The sequence below is a fragment of the Salvelinus sp. IW2-2015 genome, linkage group LG1 (assembly GCF_002910315.2).
Source record: "Salvelinus sp. IW2-2015 linkage group LG1, ASM291031v2, whole genome shotgun sequence".
In the NCBI taxonomy this organism is placed as follows: Eukaryota; Metazoa; Chordata; class Actinopteri; order Salmoniformes; family Salmonidae; genus Salvelinus; species Salvelinus sp. IW2-2015.
In genome coordinates, this window is record NC_036838.1 from 31,810,103 (window position 1) to 31,833,407 (window position 23,305).

The window sequence follows — 23,305 nt, forward strand, 5'->3', positions numbered from 1 at the left end:
TCCAATTATCTGTCAAAGTAGATGCTCTTTTAATTAAACAGAAAAACATTGGTAAACTTTTGTCTACTTAATTATACTTAGACTTTAATACCTAAGCAATACAGACCGTCAACATACGATTTGGTTAAGGCCACCGGCGACAAAGATAGTTACAACGTATGTACAGGCGACAAAGATAGTTACAACGTATGTATGTTGAGCATGTTTGTGCACGTTTCAGATGTCACCCCTACCCACATGTAAAAAATATGTGACCAGCAGTCTTGATTCGGTCTTATGTAGCAACATTTGAAATTGTTTTTTAACATTGAGTAAAAGTAGACTCAGAGCTAGAAAATGGTATTATCATACACTACAGTTCAGGAACAATGGAGAATTAATTCTGCTTTGAAAGTTGATTTAACTTGTAACCTCGCTTTTGAGAAAATGGCCTTTGAATATTTTGAAACACCTACTGGGGAGCTCTTCTTGGTCCCATTCAGCATGGTTCACACCCTCTAAAGCTTTATCCCACACATCTCTTTAAGGATTCACGTGAGGCCATGTACTAAACAACCAAAGATTTCAAGACTAAATGCTGGTTTATACTACGGGTGTGTTTGTAAATTTAATCTGGAGTGACAGAGTGCGCTCTGGTCATTCGTAAACTCAGCGTTGTCAGATTGTCTGTTTGTAAATTCAGAGCGTTTCGCTCTCGGCGCGTACAGGGCGCATACTGGACGCTCTGGCCGAGGAGTAGGATTGATCTGAGCATTCTGACCTAACAGCTGTCAATCACCCAAGCTAACATTGGCTAGCTTGCTAGCTACTTCCAGACAGCTCACTGACCATTTTACTYGTCCTAGCAGAGCTGGTTAGGCTGTTTTTTTTAATCTTATCCAGAGTGTTGGTTACTGCAACTGTGCTGCTGGCAACGATTTTAATTACGCTTTTTTTGCCAACGTTTCCTGACACCGGCCATATTCTACGGGTGTTGCACGTTTGGAAAGCTATGCTGCGCTCTGGCACACCCAGACAAGTGCTCTGAAATCGGAGTGGATAGCCAGAGCGAATTTACCAGCTACGCCTATCAACAGTTGTTGCAGTGACATCATGAAATTCTATTGATATGGTTACTTGCGTAGTAGTTGAGTCTTTTGTTTAGACATGTAGCTAGCTAGCTAAACAATTAACCATAATCGCAATTTATAACATTACTACCCTCCAGGTAGCTAACCAACCAGGTTCAATGTTAGCTAGCTAACATTAGGCTATAACTAACAACGGAAGTGGCTCTGAGATACGAGTAATATAACTATACATGTAACAATAGCTTGTGAGCCAACCAGCTAACGTTAGCTAGCTAACAGTGCACTTTAACTTGAAATGAAAACAACTTTCTGACAAAATTAGAAATGTGGAAATGTAGCTAGCTAGACTATCTTACCCAAATACATGGGTTGACGCTTCTCCCTCTGTCACAGATTACATGGTTGCCCTTAGTTTGAAGATGTAATACGGAGACTGGTGTTTTATATGTGTTCTCTTTTCTACTGGGTCTGCATRTTTGCTAGAWTYTTTTTTCCATCTCCTTAGCTATCATATTCTAGTGCCACTGATTTCAAAACTCGGTCCTCCAGAAAGTGGAGAGCAACACTTATGGTAGTTCTATGTGATATCTTTCATAAAAGCCGCGTTGGAAAGGATTACCAACACATACTGACCAGCTCATGTTATAGACAGAAGCGTGCTACATGGCAGACCAATCCGAACTCATCTCGGCATGTCCAGCCCACTCATTATCTCAGTCAATCATGGCTAGCGGGAAGGTTGCAGACTTTTTCTTTGGCTAAACCAACTAGGCTCGTAATTTAACAATTTTATTCATATTTACAGATGGCATGCAAGTTTGTTATTAAGGCACACGAACGTTCACATGTTCCAGAAGCCATTTCGGCCAAAAAAAAGCATTTAGGTTAATTTAAAAAACAACGTTTGCGTTCAAATGGCTCTCCTGTGAAGTAGTGACGCGCGACATACGCTAAGTTTCCTGAATCGAGTCGCTTATGGTAATAGGATGTTGCAGCTCATATGAAGGCACTATGTGTTGTTTATGCTCCTTCTCTGATCAAGATTAAAGGCCCTGCTGGGACCAGATTTTTATTTAACTAGGCAAGTCAGTTAAGAACWTTCTTATTGGCAATGACGGCCTACCCCCGGCCAAACTAGAACCTGGATGACGCTTGGTCTATTGTGCGCTGCCCTATGGGACTCCCAATCACTGCTGGGTTGTGATACAGCCTGGAATTGAACCAGGGTCTGTAGTGACGCCTCTAGCACTGAAATGCAGTGCTTAAGACCGCTGCGCCACTCGGGAGCCCAGATGGGAGACTCTATATTTGTTTTTCAGATTGACTTGAGCTGCGGTGGGTGGGTGGGTGGATGTTATTTATTGCACGTCAACTGTCCTTTGTTGTCCTGCACATGTTTGACAGGCAAACAGGAAGCAGTTTATTGTTTTTCAGCAATGWATGCCTAACACTTTAGTTGGGAGTACAACGCTACGTTGGTGGATGGCATGTTGTGCAGGGGGATAAGAAATGTCAAAGTGAATTCCATTACACATTTTATTGCGATAGGGATAGTTATACTTCAACATAGGCTGTGTGCATTTATTCCTCTGGTTGAGACAGACTTAAAGGAGAAAACGTGCCAGACCGACTGTCGGTCTGTGTTATAGGGACCACCCGCCGGACTGACTGCTCTCATGGTTTGTAAATTACGGCAGGCACTCTGTTCAGAGGTGCTAAGTAGGGGTGTGCCGACGTGGCCATTCTCGTATTCGTGGTCGTATCTGTAAATTGACAGTTGATAATCAGATCGGATGATACTTGTGATTGGGGGGAAAAACAGGCATATTAAAACATTTCAATCTCTGCACGCTTATAAACCAAACAAGCTGCAGGTTAGGAGTTGCGGAGGGGTGTGTGTCTGTCCTCAATTTGCAGTTGGCAGACAACTGATCAGTGACTTATGAAGGGAGTGRACAATCAGAGCTGCAGGATCAATGTACAGCCTGTCCTTCTCTTTACAGACAGGCAAACTAGCCAACTGAGTTATTTAGACCAGTAGCACCTAACTTGACTGACTGACATGAGAAAGTTGTTTGCTGGCACCTGGAAACAAATGTTTTTCTGATCACAAATAATTTATTTTAAAAAAATTCTCTGATCACAATGGTATCCAGAAAATTGAGGATTTCGTACTGAGGAAAGCCATATTGCATGACCAAGAATGTGCTGGTTCTCATACCGCTGCTGCCATTTCAATTGCATTTGAGAACATGTTTGAAACATGAACACACTCCAAGCTCCATTCGAACAACTGACAAGAGAAATAAGCTCAACTGTGTCTGCAGCAGACATGATACCCTCTGTCATGGCATTGAAACGCTTGCTCAACAAAACTGCCGACACAGACCATTGGCTTAAAAATTGCAAAAGGACTCCTCTAGAGGCTGTGATCAAGTGATTACGTGGCATTCTCTGAGCCTCTTTACTGTATCGCCTCGATGCTAGGTACAAGGACCGGTACTTCGATGCAGACAAGAAACAGGGTTTACATGAAAAGTTAGACACAGCTGGACAGTATGGAAACGGACACAGTGACAGTGCGCACCGAGGAAGAGGACCCACGACAGAAGAGGCCACGGAGAGACAGAGCTGAAACTTCACTGCTTGACATGTATGATGAAATTCTGGTTGAGAATGAAATGACTGAACAAATGAACAACGAAACAGCACAGCAAGTAAGTGAAAGAAATAGGTTTTGATTGTTTTACTGGTAATGGGGACATATGTAAATGACAGCAAAATAACTTTTTGGTCAGTGTGTGTTTCAACTGTTTAACTGTACTAAAATGCGTAAGGCCGCAAAAAAAATTAAATATTGGTTATCGGTTTTGGGTTTCTTGGCAAGGAAAATATTGGATATCGGTATCGGCTAAAAATGTAATCGGTACATCCTTAGTGCTAAGTACCCAACCAGTAGACGCTCGAGAATCCTACCATTCTGTCCGTGCCATAGGTTAGCTAAGAACTTGCCTTAGATTGTTTTCAGTTTGCATGTTTCTGTGATACTCAAACTTCAAATATTTGGTATGAGGTAATCATGATCATTACATTCTTCAACAGTTTTTGTTGGTATTGCATTTACTGGCCGAGGCTGAGAAGAAGAATCCTGGTTAGTCTATTTGAATTATGTTTAACAACCTTCAGTCCTCATAGGTAAGCTTGAAAGCTTGGTCACTCATGGCTGTAAAATCTGTATCCATTCAACATTCTCATACTCTAGACCGACTGTTATGAAAAGACAAGATTTGTGACATAACATGCTTATGACAGCATTGCGAAAGGTTGGCTGTCAGGTGTTATGTGCACTGTGCAATGGATGGTAAATTTCAGTTTACAGTTTCTAAAACTGTTTGAATGATGTCTGTGAGTATAACAGGACTCATATGGCAGGCGAAAACCGGAGAAGAATCCAACCAGGAAGTGGGAAATCTGAGGTTTGTAGGTTTTCAACTCTTGGCCTATCGAATACACAGTGTCTATGTGGTCATCTTGTACTTCCTAAGGCTTCCACTAGATGTCAACAGTCTTTAGAACCGTGTTTGATGCTTCTACTGTGAAGTGGGGCCGAATGAGAGGGGAATGAGTCAGAGGTCTGCCAGAATGCCTTGAGCTCGTTCACGTGAGAGCGAGCTCTGTTCCATTGCTTTTCTGAAGACAAAGGAATTCTCCGGTTGGAACATTATTGAARATTTATGTTAAAAACATCCTAAAGATTGATTCTATACATCGTTTGACATGTTTCTACAGACTGTAATATKACTTTTCATATGAACTTTTGCCTGGACCTGCCCGCGCGTCGTGAGTTTAGATTGTGTACTGAACGCGCCAACCAAAAGGAGTAATTTGGACACAAATGATGGACTTTATGGAACAAATCAAACATTTATTGTGGAACTGGGATTCCTGGGAGTGCATTCTGATGAAGATCGTCAAAGTTAAGTGAATATTTATAATGCTATTTCTGACCTATGTTGACTCCAACATGGCGGATATCTTTTGGGTTTGTGTGGGTCTCTGAGCGCCGTACTCAGATTATTGCATGGTGTGCTTTTTCCGTAAAGTTTTTTTTTTTTTTATCTGACACAGCGGTTGCATTAAGGAGAAGTTTATCTTTAAATCTGTGAATAACACTTGTATCTTTTATCAATGTTTTTGAGTATTTCTGTAAATTGATGTGGCTCTGTGCAAATTCACGGGATGTTTTGGAGGCAAAGCCAAATGTAAACTGAGGTTTTTGGATATACAAATGAACTTGATCGAACAAAATATACATGTATTGTGTAACATGTTGTCCAGGGAGTGTCATCTGAGGAAGAATATCAAAGGTTACTGATTAATTTTATCAATATTTCTGCTTTTTGTGACTCCTCTCTTTGGTTGGAAAATCGCTGTATGCTTTCTGTGACTAGTTGCTGACCTAACATAATATGTTCTGCTTTCGCCAAAAAGCTTTTTTGAAATCGGACACTTTGGTTGGATTAACGAGATTTGTATCTTTAAAATGGTGTCTAATACTTGTWTGTTTGAGATTTGAATTATGAGATTTCTGTTGATTGAATTTGGCGTCCTGCAATTTCATTGGCTGTTGGCGAGGGGTTCCCCAGTCCTAGACAGGTTAAAGCTGCCACTTTCAAAGAGTGGAACACTAATCAGAATGCTTATAAGAAATCCTGCTACGACCCATGACCAGCCAGCAAACGGGCATAGCACCCATACAGGACTAAGATTGAATCCTACTAAACCACATCTGACACTCGACCAATGTGGCTGTACTTGTAAACTATCACAGATTACAAAGGGAAACCCAGCTGTGAGCTGCCCAGCGACGTGGGCTTTCCAGATGAGCTAAATGACTTCCGTGCTCGCTTCGAGGCGAGCAACACTGAAGCATGCATGAGAACACCAGCTCTTACGGAAGACTGATCTCGCTCTTCGAAGCCTAGGTGAGTAAGACCTTTTGAACAAGTTAACATTCGCAAGGAAGCGGGGCCAAACGGAATACCAGAACGCGTACTCGAGCATCACCTGACCAGCTGGCAATTGTCTACACTGACATTTTCAACCTATCCCTGACCCGGTCGATAATACCAACTTGTTTCAAGCAGACCACCATAGTCCCTCTGCCTAAATGATTGGCCCTGAATCACTAGCATCTATAACCATGAAATGCTTTGAAAGGCTGGTTATGGCTGACATTGACAGCATCATCCCAGACCTTATCAGTCGCATACCTTATTCAGTCGCATAACGTGCTCTGCAGGTGTGGTTACCTTGTACCCTCTGAAATTTAATTCAACCCCTGAATCCTCCCACTTGCTGACAAACAGATTTTCTCGTGGCGTTTTCATTCTGTAGGTTTTTCAGTACCATTATCTTAAGCCATCCCTTTAAATACGAAGTACCTTTTTTTATTTTAAATTTGTCGACAGATTCACTAGACTATATCGCAAGAACGGGTTCAGAATATTAGGGATCAACAAAAGAAATCCATCGAAATATCTACATATTCGTCTCTGTTCCAGCACCAATTGGTAGATTAAAAAATACTCTTATCTTGTAGATTATTTAGTTTTCGGAAGTATTTATTAATCATGAACAGGTTGAAGAGCCTTTATGCACAAACTAAAGTGGTTTCATTCAGATAATTGCCACATTCAGTTCTTCAACCCATGGTAATGTAAGATTAGTGTAAATATAATTATAATAGGCTATAACCTCATCTATTGCCGTTACCCTAGATCCACTCCAATTTGCTTACTGCCCCAATAGGTCCACTGACGATGCAATCACCATCACACTGCACAATGCCCTATCCCATCTGGACAAGAGGAATACCTATGTAAGAATGCTGTTCATTGACTATAGCTTAGCATTCAACACCATAGTACCCTCCAAGCTCATCATTAAGCTCGAGGCACTGGGTCTGAACCCTGCCCTGTGCAATTGGGTCCTGGACTTCCTTACAGGTGGTGAAGGTAGGACCTCACAAGGGTGCGTGCTCAGCCCCCTCCTGTACTCCCTGTTCACCCATGACTGCGTGGTTATGCACTCCTCCAACTCAATCATAAAGTTTGCAGAATGCACAACAGTAGTAGGCTTGATTACCAACAATGACGAGACGGCCTATAGGGAAGAGGTGAGTGCTCTGGGAGTATGGTGTCAGGAAAATAACCTCTCACGCAACGTCAACAAAACAAAGGAGATGAGCACCCCCCTATCCACATCGACGGGACAGCAGTGGAGAAGGTGAAAAGTTTAGTTCCTCGGCGTACACATCACGGACAAACTGAAATGGTACACCCACTCAGTGTGGTGAAGAAGGTACAATAGCGCCTCTTCAAGCTCAGGAGGCTGAAGAAATGTGGCTTGTCACCTAAAACCCTCACACTCATTTACAAATGCACAATTGAGAGCGTCCTGTCGGGCTGTATCACCGCCTGGTATGGCAACTGCACTGCCCTTAACCGCAAGGCTCACCAGAGTGGTGCGGTCTGCACAACGCATCACCGAGGGCAAACTACCTGCCCTCCAGGACACCAACAGCACCCGATGTCACAGGAAGGCCAAAAAGATCAAGTACAACAACCACCTGAGCCAAGGCTTGTTCACCCCTCTATCATCCGGAAGGCGAGGTCAGTACAGGTGCATCAAAGCAGGGACCGAGAGACAGAAGCTGTTTTTCAATCTCAAGGCCATCAGACTGCTGCCTACCTACAGACTTGAAATCATTGGCCACTTTAATGTTTACATGTCTTGGATTACTCATCTCATATGTGTATATACTATCTACTGTATTGTAGTCTTTGCCACTCTGACATTCCTCGTCCATATATTTATATATTCTTAATTCCTTTTCAAAAACGTTACAGGCTACATAGACCGGCTCCTGAATCTCCTCTTCAACGAGGTCATCCTTGATCCAGTGCCATGTGGATGGAGGCTGTGTGAGCTGTCCATCCCAGGACCCCTGTCTGCTCAGTGTGAGAGGCCTGATAAGGAGGCCATAGCTGCATTTTCCTTCCGCTACAGTCTTGGGTGACTGAAGTCAAGTGGATGATGGAAGCAGGGTACATGAGTCCTCCTCTCCCGCTCTCCTCCCCATCAATATTTGTAGTTGGTTGTAATTCACTTTTACATGATATATCACATTTTGTTAGTATTTTTTTCATTGAATGGGAGATGAGTGCTACAAAATGTACAAATCAATATGTGCTGCACACTGTAGGGCAGCCAGGTGCCTATATATTAGGCTTATGGCTCTAAGATTTAAAAAAATGTGAAATATCTCACCATTATTTCTCAACTTTATTTATAATGAGTGTTCATGTTGTTTAATGTTTTGGCTATGCTGGCCAGTTGTAAATTATCAAATAAACATCTGATCAATGTGTACAATTCTGAACATATTGTCACTTATAATGCAGATGCACGATAATTTGTCTAGTACATTTATTGTATCCTGTTTTCATGTACATTCCCTTGTTACTCAGGCTTTCCTAATTCTTGTGAAATGTATCAGTGAACCATTCTGTTATTGGTTACAAAGCAATAGAAGTGTAATTCCTGTTTGTCTGATATCCAACAGTCCATGATCAACTCTGTTGACCATGAGAGCATTTTGCTGAGAGAATGGTTTGAGACATACTATATAGGCTTGGAATGACATGTGCCCCATTGTTTACCTTGTTACCTGGCAATGACCTCAAGGGCAAGCTCATGAATATAAGCTCCCCACCCACTCAGCTTGTTCTTTCAGGCTTCCTGATAGTTGGAGATGAGAGGTCACATTTCTATTTTAAATTCAGAGCATTATAATAGTGTAAAAAAATGTAGTGGGTGATGTTTTAAGGCTATTTTTACTTGGGAAATAGTATGACTGTGTGTGACCTTTAACATGGTCCACACCCACCCAAAATGTTATGACCCCCCCCGGGCCCTCAGATCCTCACAGTTCTACAGCTGCACCATTGAGAGCATCTTGACTGGCTGCATCACGGCTTGGTACGGCAACCCAACCTCAAGGGGTTAACCTGAACAGGGCAGAGGGAACAGGAAATACTTACAATAAAGGATGGCAAAAGTATTGACAAAAAATGGCCTGTGTCATGTTAAGGTTACGTACTTTTTTCAAGGAGCACGTGAGCGCTGATTTTTTATTTTTTTTGTAGTAGTAGTAGTAGTAGTAGTGGTGCAAAATGACTGTCAAGAATCTGTGGTCAGTGTATTGTCCATGGCATTCAGGGGCTGCAGTAGAGTGAAGTAATCATTGCAACAATTATCAGTTTTGTTTTTGTACTTAAAAAAATATATATGTTTGCACGGCTACGTATTTTGCCGCAAATGCGAGTAACATGGTCGCGTTGAAGAGCCCTGTAAGCATTTAGTTCTGTTAATTGAGAGGCCCACTCTTGCACCCCTTCACATTTACATCAAAGTGTGTGTGTTCACCTTATCCAGGATGGAGGATGTTGAGTAAGGTCATTTACATTTAAAAGGACTCATGAGCACCAACATTAAGTCTATATTTTTGAGAAATTGAAGGCATACATTTTTCAAACATTTTGCATCATAAAAATGTTGAAAAATCAAAGGCTTTGATTTCTGGTCAAAAAGATGGAAAGGGGATCTTAGAAAACATCTACCAGAATAAGTCTTAAAACATTATTAGAAATGCATCAAAACACAGCCAACTAATATCAAAACTTATATGCAAGTTTTAGAAACATTGTCTTGTGCCTTGAAATTCCGTTACCAAAAACCCATATCTTTAAGATCTTTTCAAATTTTTCTCCTTCATGAGGAACGATAGTTCACGGAATTAACAAGTAAAGGCAGACCTATCGATTACTTGTAGTGTGTTTACAGTTATCAATTTTCTTCATGAATCATTAAGTAATTAAAATCCAAATCTGTTACCAAATCGGCTATGTAAATTCTGGAAAATTGTACATGGAATTTATGCAATTGAATTGGCTACATTGGGAAATCATAGTAGTCACAAACCACAGTTGTATTCACAAGTTTGGACAGTAAAGAAAACTAGAGTAAATCAAATTTTTATTTGTCACATGTTTCATAACAACAGCTGTAGACTAACAGTGAAATGCATCAATGCCGAGAGAAAAAGGGGAAATAATAGAAATAGAATATCATGAAGAATAAATACACCAATTTTAATGATAACTTGGCTATATACACGGGGTACCAGTACTGAGTCGATGTGCAGGGGTACTTTTATTTTATTTATTTTACCTTTTATTGAACTAATCTGAGGTAGATATGTACATGTATGAAGGAAATAAGGGACATAGTACAGTGGAGTTCAGTTTGGGGGCAGAGTTCATTAAAATAATAGCCATTGTGTAGAATAATATCCAAATATGCAAAGGAGATGTTGCATATTTATACCTTTTTGTGTACCTATTTAGGATACATCACCATGAAGAGAATGACATTCATATCCATAATTATGCATTTCCGTGTAGTTCAGATCAGGGACCCATGATGAAATTCCGTTACTGCAATTCCATTACCTGGTGTAAATCCACTTCACTTACTGCAGTTCAATAACCAAAATATTTTTTCAAAGAGTACCTGAGTACCAGAGAGCTGGCGTACTCCAACAGACTCTTCAATTCTAGCCTGTTATTTTTGTTGCTAAAATGTTTTTGGTGCCAAATCACTATTAATAGCAATGCTGGCATTTGTCTGATAATAGACATTTACTGTCATTAAATGTTTGTCAGCGCTTGTTGGTTGTAGCCTTCTCTTGAGTCAGCAAATGTGTCCCAAACGGCACCCTATTCCCTATGTAGTGCACTACTTTTGACTAGGGCTAAGACGACACCAGTATCGCAATATTTTCTTCCATGGTAAAACTGAAAACATGAAGCAGACCAAACTCTGGTCCTTTAAAAACCTGCTGTATCTAAATTTGTGTGTGCTATAGCTTGGAAAATAAATACAACATAATAGGGTTGAATAGAGGGAACCGAGTTACTGAGATTTTCCTGGGGCGGCAGGTAGCCTAGTGGTTAGAGCGTTGTTTGCTTGACCGAAAGGTTGCTAGATCGAATCCCTGAGCTGACAAGGTAAAATTCTGTCGGTCTGCACCTGAACAAGGCAGTTAACCCACTGTTCCTAGGCCGTCATTGTAAATAAGAATTTGTTCTCAACTGACTTGCCTAGTTTAACAAACTCACTCCCTTTTCCTGGGATAACAGCACGAACTGTCAATTATAATACATAATTTCTATGAACACCATGGATTACAGCCTCGAGTCTTCCTGGGTATGACGCTACAAGCTTGGCACACGTGTATTTGGGGAGTTTCTCCCATTCTTCTCTGCAGATCCTCTCAAGCTCTGTCAGGTTGGATGGGGAGCGATGCTGCACAGCTATTTTCAGGTCTCCAGAGATGTTCGATAGGGTTAAATCCAGGTTCTGGCTAGGCCACTCATGGACATTCAGAGACTTGTCCCGAAGCCACTCCTGCGTGGTCTTGGCTGTATGCTTATGGTCGTTGTCCTGTTGAAAGGTAAACCTTCACCCCAGTATGAGGTCCTGAGCGCTCTGGAGCAGGTTTTCATCAAGGATCTCTCTGTACTTTCCTCTGTTCATCTTTCCCTCGATCCTGACTAGTCTTCCAGATCCTGCCGCTGAAAAACATCCCCACAGCATGATGCTGCCACCACCATGCTTCACCGTAGGGATGGTGCCAGGTTTTCTCCAGACGTGATTAGAGGTCGACCGATTAGGATTTTTCAATGCCGATACCGATTTATTGGGGGACCAAAAAAAGCCGATGCCGATTTATTTATTTATTTTTTGTATTTTGTATTTTTTGTATTTTTATTTTAATTAATACATTTATTTTATTTTGATTTAATTTAGATTTTTTTAATTGTATTTATTTGTAATAATGACAATTACAACAATACTTATTTTAACTTAATATAATACATCAATAAAATCAATTTAGCCTCAAATAAATAAGGAAACATGTTCAATTTGGTTTAAATAATGCAACAAAAAAAAGTGTTTGAGAAGAAAGTAAAAGTGCAATATGTGCCATGTAAGAAAGCTAACGTTTAAGTTCCTTGCTCAGAACATGAGAACATATGAAAGCTGGTGGTTCCTTTTAACATGAGTCTTCAATATTCCCAGGTAAGAAGTTTTAGGTTGTAGTTATTATAAGAATTATAGGACTATTTCTCTCTATACCATTTGTATTTCATTAACCTTTGACTATTGGATGTTCTTATAGGCACTTTAGTATTGCCAGTGTAACAGTATAGCTTCCATCCCTCTCCTCGCTCCTACCTGGGCTCGAACCAGGAACACAACGACAACAGCCACTCTCGAAGCAGCGTTACCCATGCAGAGCAAGGGGAATAACTACTCCAAGTCTCAGAGCGAGTGGCGTTTGAAACGCTATTAGCGCACCCCGCTAACTAGCTAGCCATTTCACATCGGTTACACCAGCCTAATCTCGGGAGTTGATAGGCTTGAAGCACAGCGAAGAGCTTTTGGCAAAACACATGAAAGTGCTGTTTGAATGAATGCTTACGAGCCTGCTGCTGCCTACCACCACTCAGTCAGAATGCTCTATCAAATCATAGACTTAGTTATAACATAATAACACACAGAAATACGAGCCTTAGGTCATTAACTTCTCTGGGATATGTGGGACGCTAACGTCCCACCTGGCCAAAAGCCAGTAAAAATGCAGCGCGCCAAATTAAAATAAACTACTATAAAAATCAAACTTTCATGAAATCACACATGAAAGACACCAAATTAAAGCTACACATGTTGTGAATCCAGCCAACATGTCTGATTTCAAAAAGGATTTACGGCGAAAGCACAGCAAACGATTATGTTAGGTCAGTACATAGCCACAGAAAAACACAGCCATTTTCCCAGCCAAAGATAGGAGTCAAAAAAAGCAGAAATAGAGATAAAATGAATCACTAACCTTTGATGATCTTCATCAGATGACACTCATAGGACATCATGTTACACAATACATGTATGTTCTGTTCGATAATGTGCATATTTATATCCACAAATCTCAGTTTACATTGGCGCCATGTTCAGAAATGCCTCCAAAATATCCAGAGAAATTGCAGCGAGCCACATCAAATAACAGAAATACTCATCATAAACTTTGATATAAGATACATGTTTTACATATAATTAAAGATACACTTGTTCCTAATGCAACCTCTGTGTCAGATTTCAAAAAAACTTTACGGAAAAAGCAAACCATGCAATAAGCTGAGACGGCGCTCAGATATAAACAACATTTCTCCGCCATGTTGGAGTCAACAGAAATACGAAATTACATCATAAATATTCCCTTACCTTTGATGATCTTCATCAGAATGCACTCCCAGGAATCCTAGTTCATCCAAAGTGAAAATGCTGCCCCCTATCCTAGAGAAGTTAATATGGTTGAATCCGGAAACTATCATCTCGAAAACAAGACGTTTATTCTTTCAGTGAAATACGGAACCGTTCCGTATTTTATCTAACGGGTGGCGTCCATAAGTCTACATATTCCTGTTACATTGCACAACTTTCAATGTTATGTCATAATTATGTACAATTCTGGCAAATTAGGCGGCCCAAACTGTTGCATATACACTGCCTCTGCGTGCAATGAACGCAAGAGAAGTGACACAATTTCACCTGGTTAATATTGCCTGCTAACCTGGATTTCTTTTAGCTAAATATGCAGGTTTAAAAATATATACTTCTGTGTATTGATTTTAAGAAAGGCATTGATGTTTATGGTTAGGTACACATTGCAGCAACGATACGCACCGTATCGATTATATGCAACGCAGGACACGCTAGATAAACTAGTAATATCATCAACCATGTGTAGTTACCTAGTGATTATGATTGATTGATTGTTTTTTATAAGATAAGTTTAATGCTAGCTAGCAACTTACCTTGGCTTCTACTGCATTCGCGTAACAGGCAGGCTCCTCGTGGAGTGCAATGTTATCAGGTGGTTAGAGCGTTGGACTAGTTAACTGTAAGGTTGCAAGATTGAATCCCCCGAGCTGACAAGGTAAAAATCTGTCGTTCTGCCCCTCAACGAGGCAGTTAACCCACCGTTCCTAGGCAGTCATTGTAAATAAGAATGTGTTCTTAACTGACTTGCCAAGTTAAATAAAGATTAAATAAAGGTGTAAAAAACAAAAAAAAACTAATCGATTTCCGATTGTTATGAAGACTTGAAATCGTCCCTAATGACCTCTAGACGTGATGCTTGGCATTCAGGCCAAAGAATTCAAACCTGGTTCAGACCAGAGAATCTTGTTTATTATGGTCTGAGAGTCCTTTAGGTGCCCTTTGGCAAAATCCAAGTGGGCTGTCATGTGCCTTTTACTGAGGAGTGGCTTCTATCTGGCCACTCTACTGTAAAGGCCTGATTGGTGGAGTGCTGCAGAGAGGGCTGTCCTTCTAGAAGGTTCTCCCATCTCCACAGAGGAACTCTGGAGCTCTGTCAGAGTGAGCATTGGGTTCTTGGTCACCTCCCTGACCAAGGCCCTTCTTCCCCGATTGCTCAGTTTGGCCAGGCGGCCAGCTCTAGGAAGAGTCTTGGTGGTTCCAAACTTCTTCCATTTAAGAATTATGGAGGACACTGTGTTCTTGGGGACCTTCAATGCTACAGAATTGTTTAGGTACCCTTCCCCAGATCTGTGCCTCAACACAATCTTGTCTCGGACCTCTACAGACAATTCCTTCGACCTCATGGCTTTGCTCTTTAAAAAGAAAAGGAGAGCCGCACACTCTAGGTCAGATGCAATAATTGAATAACCTAATATCCAACGTTTCGACAGACAAGCGGTCTTCATCAGGGTACAATGACAAACTGCGAGTCACTAGTTTATATAGTGTCAAAGGACACACACAGGTGTCTGTAATCATTGCTGGGTGTGGCCTGAATATTGGTTCATGCTCAAATATAAAAAGAACACACAAAAAATCATGAATGATAGCACACGATCATAGATACAATTTGGCTATATAGGCCTACAAACATTTACAATGAATAGCAAAACCACAAGAATGTTCAAATCAAAGTCTACGTTGAGACCGAAGGGAGCAAGGGTCTTTAAATTAAAGATCCAGGCAGCCTCTCGTTTTAACAATAAATTGTTCAGGTCACCCCCTCTCCTAGGGAGGATGAGTTGTTTGATGCCGATATAACTTAGGGACAAAATTGATAGGTTCACTCCCAAAATGTCGGCCGCAACTGGGTAAGTCGAGTTTTTGCACCTAAGGGTGCTACGATGCTCCAAGATTCGTGCTTTTATTTTGCGCTTTCTTTCACCCACAATTTTTACCACAAGGAGAAGTTATAAGGTAAATAACTGCCTTAGTGGAGCACGTGATAACACCTTTGATTGGGATCGGTTTCCCTGTTTAGGGGTATTTTGAAGGATCTACGTTTGTAAGTGCCATTGCATTGAGTGCAGCCATTACACTTATAGTTTCCATCCAGTAGAGGCACAAATAGATGTTGTGTAGGGATATTTTGGGGAGGTAAATCAGAGTTTACCAATTGATCTCTGAGAATTCTGCCCCGTGAGAATACGATCAAGGGAGGAGGGCCCAAAAACACATTACCGATACTGTCATCGGATCTTAGAATGTGCCAGTGTTTGAACAATTCCCTTAATTTGTTCAGATCACTGGTTTTTGCTCTAACATGCACTGTCAAGTGTGGGACCTTTATATAGACAGGTGTGTGTGCCTTTCCAACTCATGTCCAATCAATTGAATTTACCACAGGTGATTTTATTTTATTTTATTAGGATCTCTTTTAGTCCTCATTTGGACTAATTTTCCAAGAGTCCTTAAAATAAAATGTATATACAATGACATTTTCACATATAACACACTGTTACAGTCAAAATACTCTGACATATTGACCAGATAAATACTCTGTCTAAAAGATAGATTGATTATTCGTCTACTGTAGTCCAGCACAACTTTCCTATGTGTTATATTTAAATGGTTTTAAAGTATTGTTTGAATTTATATATTGGAAGGTTTCTGGTTTGCTCAGATAAATTATTACATTTCTTTATTGCTCTAAATCGAAATGTTATTTTGCGTATTTCTCTTCTCTGTCTGGATAACACATCGATGGTGGACAATCTATTCTTAGTATTTACTGAATGTATGTCTCTTACCAACTGAATACAGTTGTGAATAGAGTTTGGCTGTTTTTTCAATTATCTTGTTGATTGATGACCAACCAAGAGCATTAAACATGACTACAACAGAAGATCCATATCTCCACCTTAAAACAATCCTTGCTGCTTTGTTCTGTGCAATCTGCAGCCTCCTAATTTCACTTGCTGATGCATTTCCCCAGACCACAGAACAGTAGTTCACATGACTCTCAATTAATGCTTGGGTTATTTGCTTAAGAATCTTTCTCTGTAAATATTTAGCTATCCTTCTGATCATGCATGCATTTATTTTTTTCTATTTCTGAGTTATTTGAGACTACCTTGATAAGCAGTTGTCTAGCTGCACTCCTAGTAGTTTGGTTTCTGCCACTTCCTCAATTTGTACTCCCCCATATTTAATTTAATCCCATGCTGTGTTGGCCTTTTCCTGGTGGAACAGACCAATATAACCTTGGTTTTCTTGGTGTTCAAAACAAGTTTGTAACAGCAAACCCACTCCCTGATATTTCTCAGATCTACTTGTAGAGCTTGCTGTACCTGTTGAACCGATTGTCTTACTGTATAAATTGTAGTATCATCTGAAAATATAGTAGCTTGAGTTTCAGATAAGACATAAGGAAGGTCATTGGTATATATTAAGTAAAGAAGTGGCCCAAGGCAGCTGCCCTGCGGTATTCCACAGTTTAAAGCATGAGGGGAAGAAAAATAACCATTGATATAGGTGGACTGTTTCCTATCAGTTAGATATGACTGTACCCAATTCAATGCTACCTTCTTAAAAACATAATGCAATAATTTTGTAAATTATTTAATAATCCACTAAATCAAATGCTACTAAATCTAAAAATAGTACACCCACAAACYTGCCATTATCCATAGCATTGAGCCACTGGTCAGTCATGTCAACCAATGCAGTAGTAGTGGAATGGGTTTTGCGATACGCTTGCTGATTGACTGTAATCAGATCATTCTTTTCCATGTACTCCCATATTTGTCTACTCACAATACCCTCCAATATCTTACTGAATGAAGGGAGTAGACTAATTGGTCGACTATTGGCAGGAGTAATGGGTTCTTTGCTGTATTTCGGGATAGGACCCAGTTTAGCATGCTTCCATACATTTGCAAACATCCCCTTTTCCACTGTAATCTGGCGAGCAGCAATCAAGTTGTAGAAACATCTCAAGGATGATCAATGGAAACAGGATGTACCTGAGCTCTATTTCAACTCTCATAGTAAAGGTTCTGAATACTTATCTAAATAAGATATTTCTGTTTTTGAATATATTTGCAAAAAGTTCTGAACTTGTTTTCGCTTTGTTATTATGGGGTATTGTGTGTAAATTTATTAAAAAATAAATAAATCTTAGAATAACGCTGTAACGTAACAAAGTGTGGAAAAAGTCAACGAGTCTGAATACTTCCCGAATGCACTGTAACTGTTGAAAGTGAGGAAGGATGAAGCAACAAGAGAGAGAGTAATACGCACATCATTAGGGGAAATATTATAAAATATATATATGCGCCAGCCTACTAAATATAAAACTGTACATTTCTAAATTAAAATCAAATTAACTAGCTTATAATTGTAACGTTGTAGGACGCATGTCCTGCACCAGTATTGCATGTTCTCTTCCATCTTCATGGTTTGATCGAGTTGCGTAATTCTACTTTAATACAGTACAGTAGGCCTAATACAGTCCACACTCAAAATGATTAGCCTACTGGAGCTTGTTCCATTTATCTATGGGTTTTTCTGTAGTGTGTCATGTGCTACCCATGTGCTGAATAACAGCACAATCCTTTTGGGCTCGGGCTCATGAAATGTCTTAAGCTCGTAAAATATCTTTACTGTATGGTTCAGTGTGCATCAGCCTTGAATTTTCATTCCTACAACATTTGTAATCAAGTCCAGACATATTTATATGCTTTAGAATGACATTTCTGGTTTTGGTCGGAAATACTGGGTTACCCAGGAGTAAAGTGATTTATTCTCGGGATGGAACATTTTGTAAAATAACTGGAAATTATTCAACCCTACAACATGTTTCTTTCCAACATTAGTGCTGTTTTCCTAAAGTTAAATGCGCTTCGTGTTTTGTTTTCTTGCCACGATATTAACGAGTGTTGAGATACTGGTAGCGTCCTGACCCTACTTTTGACCAAGGCTCGTAGTCCACTACATAGGGAATAGGGTGCTTTTTGTGACTCAGTCAGTCAGTGACTTTTTATACTTCCTCCTCTCGTGCCTCCCAGATGCCTGAGTGTGTAAATGGAGTCGACTCCCTCTGACCCTGTGAACTGAGCTCATGCAGAAATAGACCCACACTGAGAGCAGGATCGGTTTCCTGCCTGCTCTGATCTGTCAGCCCTGGTAAAGACTAGGGAGGGAGGCCTGAAGGATATATTCTAGTGACAACAGGATTCTCCTCTAGAGAGCGATATGGAAGACATATAATGGCCGTCGGAGATGAAGCCTAGTCCTGGAATAAAAAACAAGCCCAATGGAGAATCTCCGTTACTCCAGGACTAGGCTTAATTGGTGTCTGGAAAACCGGCCTTAAGGGTATACTTAAGCGATAAGGCCCGAGGGAGTGTGGTATATGGCCAATATACCATGGCTACGGGCTGTTTTTTATGCACAACGCAACACGGAGTGCCTGTATTACAGCCCTTAGCTGTGGTATATTGGCAATATACCACAAACAGCAGAGGGGCCTTATTGCTATTATAAACTGGTTACCAGTGTAATTAGAGCAGTAAAAATACATCTTTTGTCATACCCATGGTATACGGTATGATATACCATGGCTTTCAGCCAAACAGCATTCAGGACTCGAACCACCCAGTTTAAAATGGTTATCAGAGAGGGTGACATCATAAACGTTTGGTGCCAATTAGGGTGTCAGTTAGTGTAGGTCTACTTGTTGTGGGTGTTAGTTAGTGATTGAGATTGACTGGAAGACTCATGATTGCAAATGAAAGTAGTCCCGGAGAAGTCTGTTTAGGGGTAAAGCATTTCATTTTTGTGTCTTCTCTCTATCCCATATTAAAACACTCAGTAACTTATATTCTAGGTGTGGGTATTCCCATATGGGTTTCACCTGCTGTGAGTTTATTTACACATTTGTTGATATTGTTTTTGTTCCTTCTCTCCCTAGGCCAGGTGAACAAATCTTCCCCAAAGAAGCCTCGGAGCCGAAATATCTTCAAAGCGCTCTTCTGTTGCCTCCGAGCACAGGATGCCCCTCAGCCTCCACCCCCTGCCCAGGATACCTTACTTCCTCCTGAGGACAATGGGACGATCGCCAAGGTAACAAACAGCTGCCCCCCCCCCCCCCCGACAAACTGAAAGTTGGGCTGGTTGAGTACACTGAGTAGCTTATAGGAAAACCTAGCATTAGTGTAGTAGACCAACTTCTGTCCAAGAGGCTATGGCAAGTAGTGATGCAATTTACATCAGAATTGGTCTTAAAAAGTGGCAAATTTGATGAAATGTCATGTTAGATAAATCGGAGTAAATGGAGAATAAAGGCTAGATGGAGATTTTATAACTTCTCCCTGACAGATAAATTGGTCTTCATGCTCTACATTCTTATTTCCTCAGATTCAGTATTATTCTGTCTGTTTTCACACTGTTCAGTACTCTAGATAAACCATGTAATTACTATATTAAATGGCTAATGTGGCCTGATATGAATCACTTTGGCTCAATTAATGTAATTTACCAACTAAAGTAGAGCTGGGCTGATCCATACAGTACAACACTTGTATTTGGGTCAGTGGGTAAACATAACTACATCCCAAATGTCACCTTGTTTTCTGTGTAGTGCACTACTTTTTACCAGGGCCCACAGGGCTTTGGTCAAAATTAAGGCACTTTTTATGGAATAGGGTGCCATTCGGGACGCATCCCATGTCATTACCCTGCAGATTAATATCTGTGATTCTGAATTACAGTTCCTCTTAGCTTAATTACTCATGTTCCCACACCATGTTCAGATGTTAGACTGCTCATGAACATCACAAGAATTCAGTCAATCCCCAGTTCACTTAAGTCTTCTGAATTTAATTGGGCTAAGATAATAGGGTGTAGATATAAATAAATATAATTAAATTATTCAAATGCGACAGTTGAAACTACCACGCTTCCCAGATCTTCCCCCTGTATTTATTTATTTATTAGAACTACTATATATTGTAGGGTGTCCAAACAAAACGCATAWTTTGACCATGGGTAAAATGTTAATTGTATAGATAATCCTCTAAGAAAACCAATGGTCCAAACCTCATGTCTTTATCATAATCGGTTCAAAAGTTAGTTTTTGCCCTTGTAAGATGGACAACTAAATGGAGGCCAGAGAAAGAGTGGTCAGAAGTAAGGAAAATTGCACAGCATCATGTCAGCTAGGCTGGATGCTGTGAGAGAATGATTAAACTCGTCATCTTTCATCTCGAATCTGCAGGATATAAACAATTTAGGTAAAAGAGATCGATTTTGAGACATGTAGTATTTTCAACCGAGCACTGAGCTTACTGCAAGCTTTTTATTTTCAAACCTTTTACATTTAATTCATCCCATGCCATACTTATTTACATTTTTGCAACCCACGAAAACAACTTGAAGACTACCATCACAACATGTAAAATCCACAAAAGGAGCTCGGTGCTTATTATTGGATGTAGTAGGTTACGAAATCCGACTTTTTGTACACTGTTAATGAAATGTTCGATAAATAGGCCACTGAATGATTCAGAACATGGATAATCATATTTGTCGTGTTAAATGTATTTTATAACATAAGGAAGTGAAATTTCCTCTCGTGTGTTTTCACCCACCCTGGGCATAGTGGATGGACACCCTATATTGATGACACTGGTTTAGTTAACATGCTGGTCAATGGGCTTTTTAAATGTGAGCTGTTTAGACTAAGGCTAACACCTTAAACTCTCCCCTGTGCTAACTAAGCACCCTCTTCGACTGATGATGCTTCAACTGTTTACCAAACAGTCAGTAAAAAAAACACCTGTCTGTTATGTTTGACTATATAACATAGATTAACACGACCGTGTGGACCTCGCTGTTCTTCTGTTAAAAGTGTTCAGCGAGAGAGCATGGCTAGGTTTAGAATAGATAGGCAGGCAACTTGTAGACGGCAGCACATTTAGACCGAAGAGTAAAATATTTTGGTTGCGGAAATTAAGCTACTTTTCTCCCAACGCTAGGCTGTATTAGGCCTGTCCTCAAGCTAATAAAATACTTTGTTGCTGATATGTAGCCTAATGCTTGTTTGTCTTCTACTAGGCACAGTTCAGAACTGTCACGGATATAGGCCTAGAATAGATGTTTGTGTTGAGCCCTGTTGGTGGGTTTGGGATGGATGCGTGGGAGTTGACTCTAGAACCTAGTTAATGGTCTTTCATCTCTCTGTTTAGCTTGATCTACTTCAAAACCTTCGCTACCAGTTTCAAGTACGTAAAGGACAATATCATTGTGGTTTTTGTGGAAGTTAGAACTATACTGAAAGGGGTTAAATTAAACTGTCACATTGGGGATGACACTCAGGCAAATGTTTGTTATGACAGTTTTTTTGTTATTATGATCCATTATCTTCAGACATGTTATACACAGCTGTTAAATGCTATTGTATTTGGGATGGATAAGGAAATTAATTCAGTTTTGCAGGACAGYGCATTGTGCAATAGGATACGTGTTTTCAATTTTTATTGTAGATGGGCCATAGGTTATTTTTCTGAAACTCACATTGAACGTGATTCCTGTATAGAATTGTACCAGAGTCCCAGGTTATTAGATGATGGATCCCCTCTGGAATCTGTCATCAAGTGTGGGGTGTGATGGGTATTCAGGTACTGCAGGGGGTCTGAGAAAATGTTTTTTTTAAATTATTTTTTAATTATTGTTATTTCAATGTTTTTATGAATATCGCTAACAGAATAAACAAATGTTTAATTACATACCTACAGTAGAATAGAGGATAATATCTTCTTTCTAATAATGCCCACTTTATTTATAAGTCCTAATATTGAGCATGTTACACTCATTGAAGCCAATTACACTCACAGGAGTATCTACCCTAGGCTTTGAAAAAGCACCCGTGAATAGGCTACCTGTGCGGCACACAGCTGGTAAGCTTTCTTGGCTTGGACATACATTTTTGCCAACACATTGCTTACCTTTGTTTTACCAGCTAAACAGCTGCTTTTAGCTAAAATGTTTTTGGAGTTACCCTTCTAGCTAATAGGCTATGTTAGAGTTTACACTTCCTCTTCCAATTATAATGTGGGGAGATCAAAATAATGAAAAACTATTCACAATCTATTAATTTAAAAATGTTAATTACTTCTCCTTACCATTCACCTGATAAGACAAGAAAAACTATCTTGCTAACGTGTGATGGTGTCCCTGACATGCCGGTTTGCCTGGGAGAGGGTCCCTGGGCAAGAGAAGGTTCGACACAGGGAAAAGTGTAATCTGGTGGCCAAACATGTTACTACAGTGCACTCTGAACATAAGAATCCTAGATATAAGAATGAACAACTTACAGTGGTTTTAAACAGTGGGACAGAAGTATTTCTAAACTGTAATCAACAATGGCCACTTACTTACTGGGACTTATGTGATTTTTATAGCCAATGCGATTCTTACAAGGCTGGTGCACTGTAATGTGAAAAAGAGAGGAGGATGAGTGCAACATGTAATGGTGCAGGCTGGGTAATGTGGTTCCTTTTTGACCTCCACACCTCTACCCTGCCTCTACCGTCCTACTCCTCTCCCTACCCTTCTCCCTGTCCCGCACCTTTCAGGTCCCAGAGACCAGTCTACTGCCAGAGGTAACCCCTGAGGATGAGGGCAAGATCTGTGTGGTCATTGACCTGGATGAAACGCTGGTGCACAGCTCCTTCAAGGTAACACACACACACTTAATAAGAAACGGTGCTATTGGAAAACCTTGA

General features: G+C 40.3%; 1 protein-coding gene across 2 annotated transcripts in view; it reads left to right on the forward strand.

Annotated features, from left to right (window-relative positions):
- The window catches only part of LOC111965393 (carboxy-terminal domain RNA polymerase II polypeptide A small phosphatase 2), a 31,237-nt gene that overhangs the window by 1,114 nt on the left and 6,818 nt on the right, over positions 1–23,305 (forward strand). Inside the window, exons 2-4 of one of the 2 annotated variants that reach the window (XM_023989573.2) lie at positions 19,492–19,643; positions 21,767–21,802; positions 23,156–23,257. In XM_023989573.2, coding sequence (XP_023845341.1) covers positions 19,492–19,643; positions 21,767–21,802; positions 23,156–23,257 — 290 coding nt within the window. The remainder of the gene's footprint in view (positions 1–19,491; positions 19,644–21,766; positions 21,803–23,155; positions 23,258–23,305) is intronic. The other variant, XM_023989582.2, reaches the window with a different exon arrangement.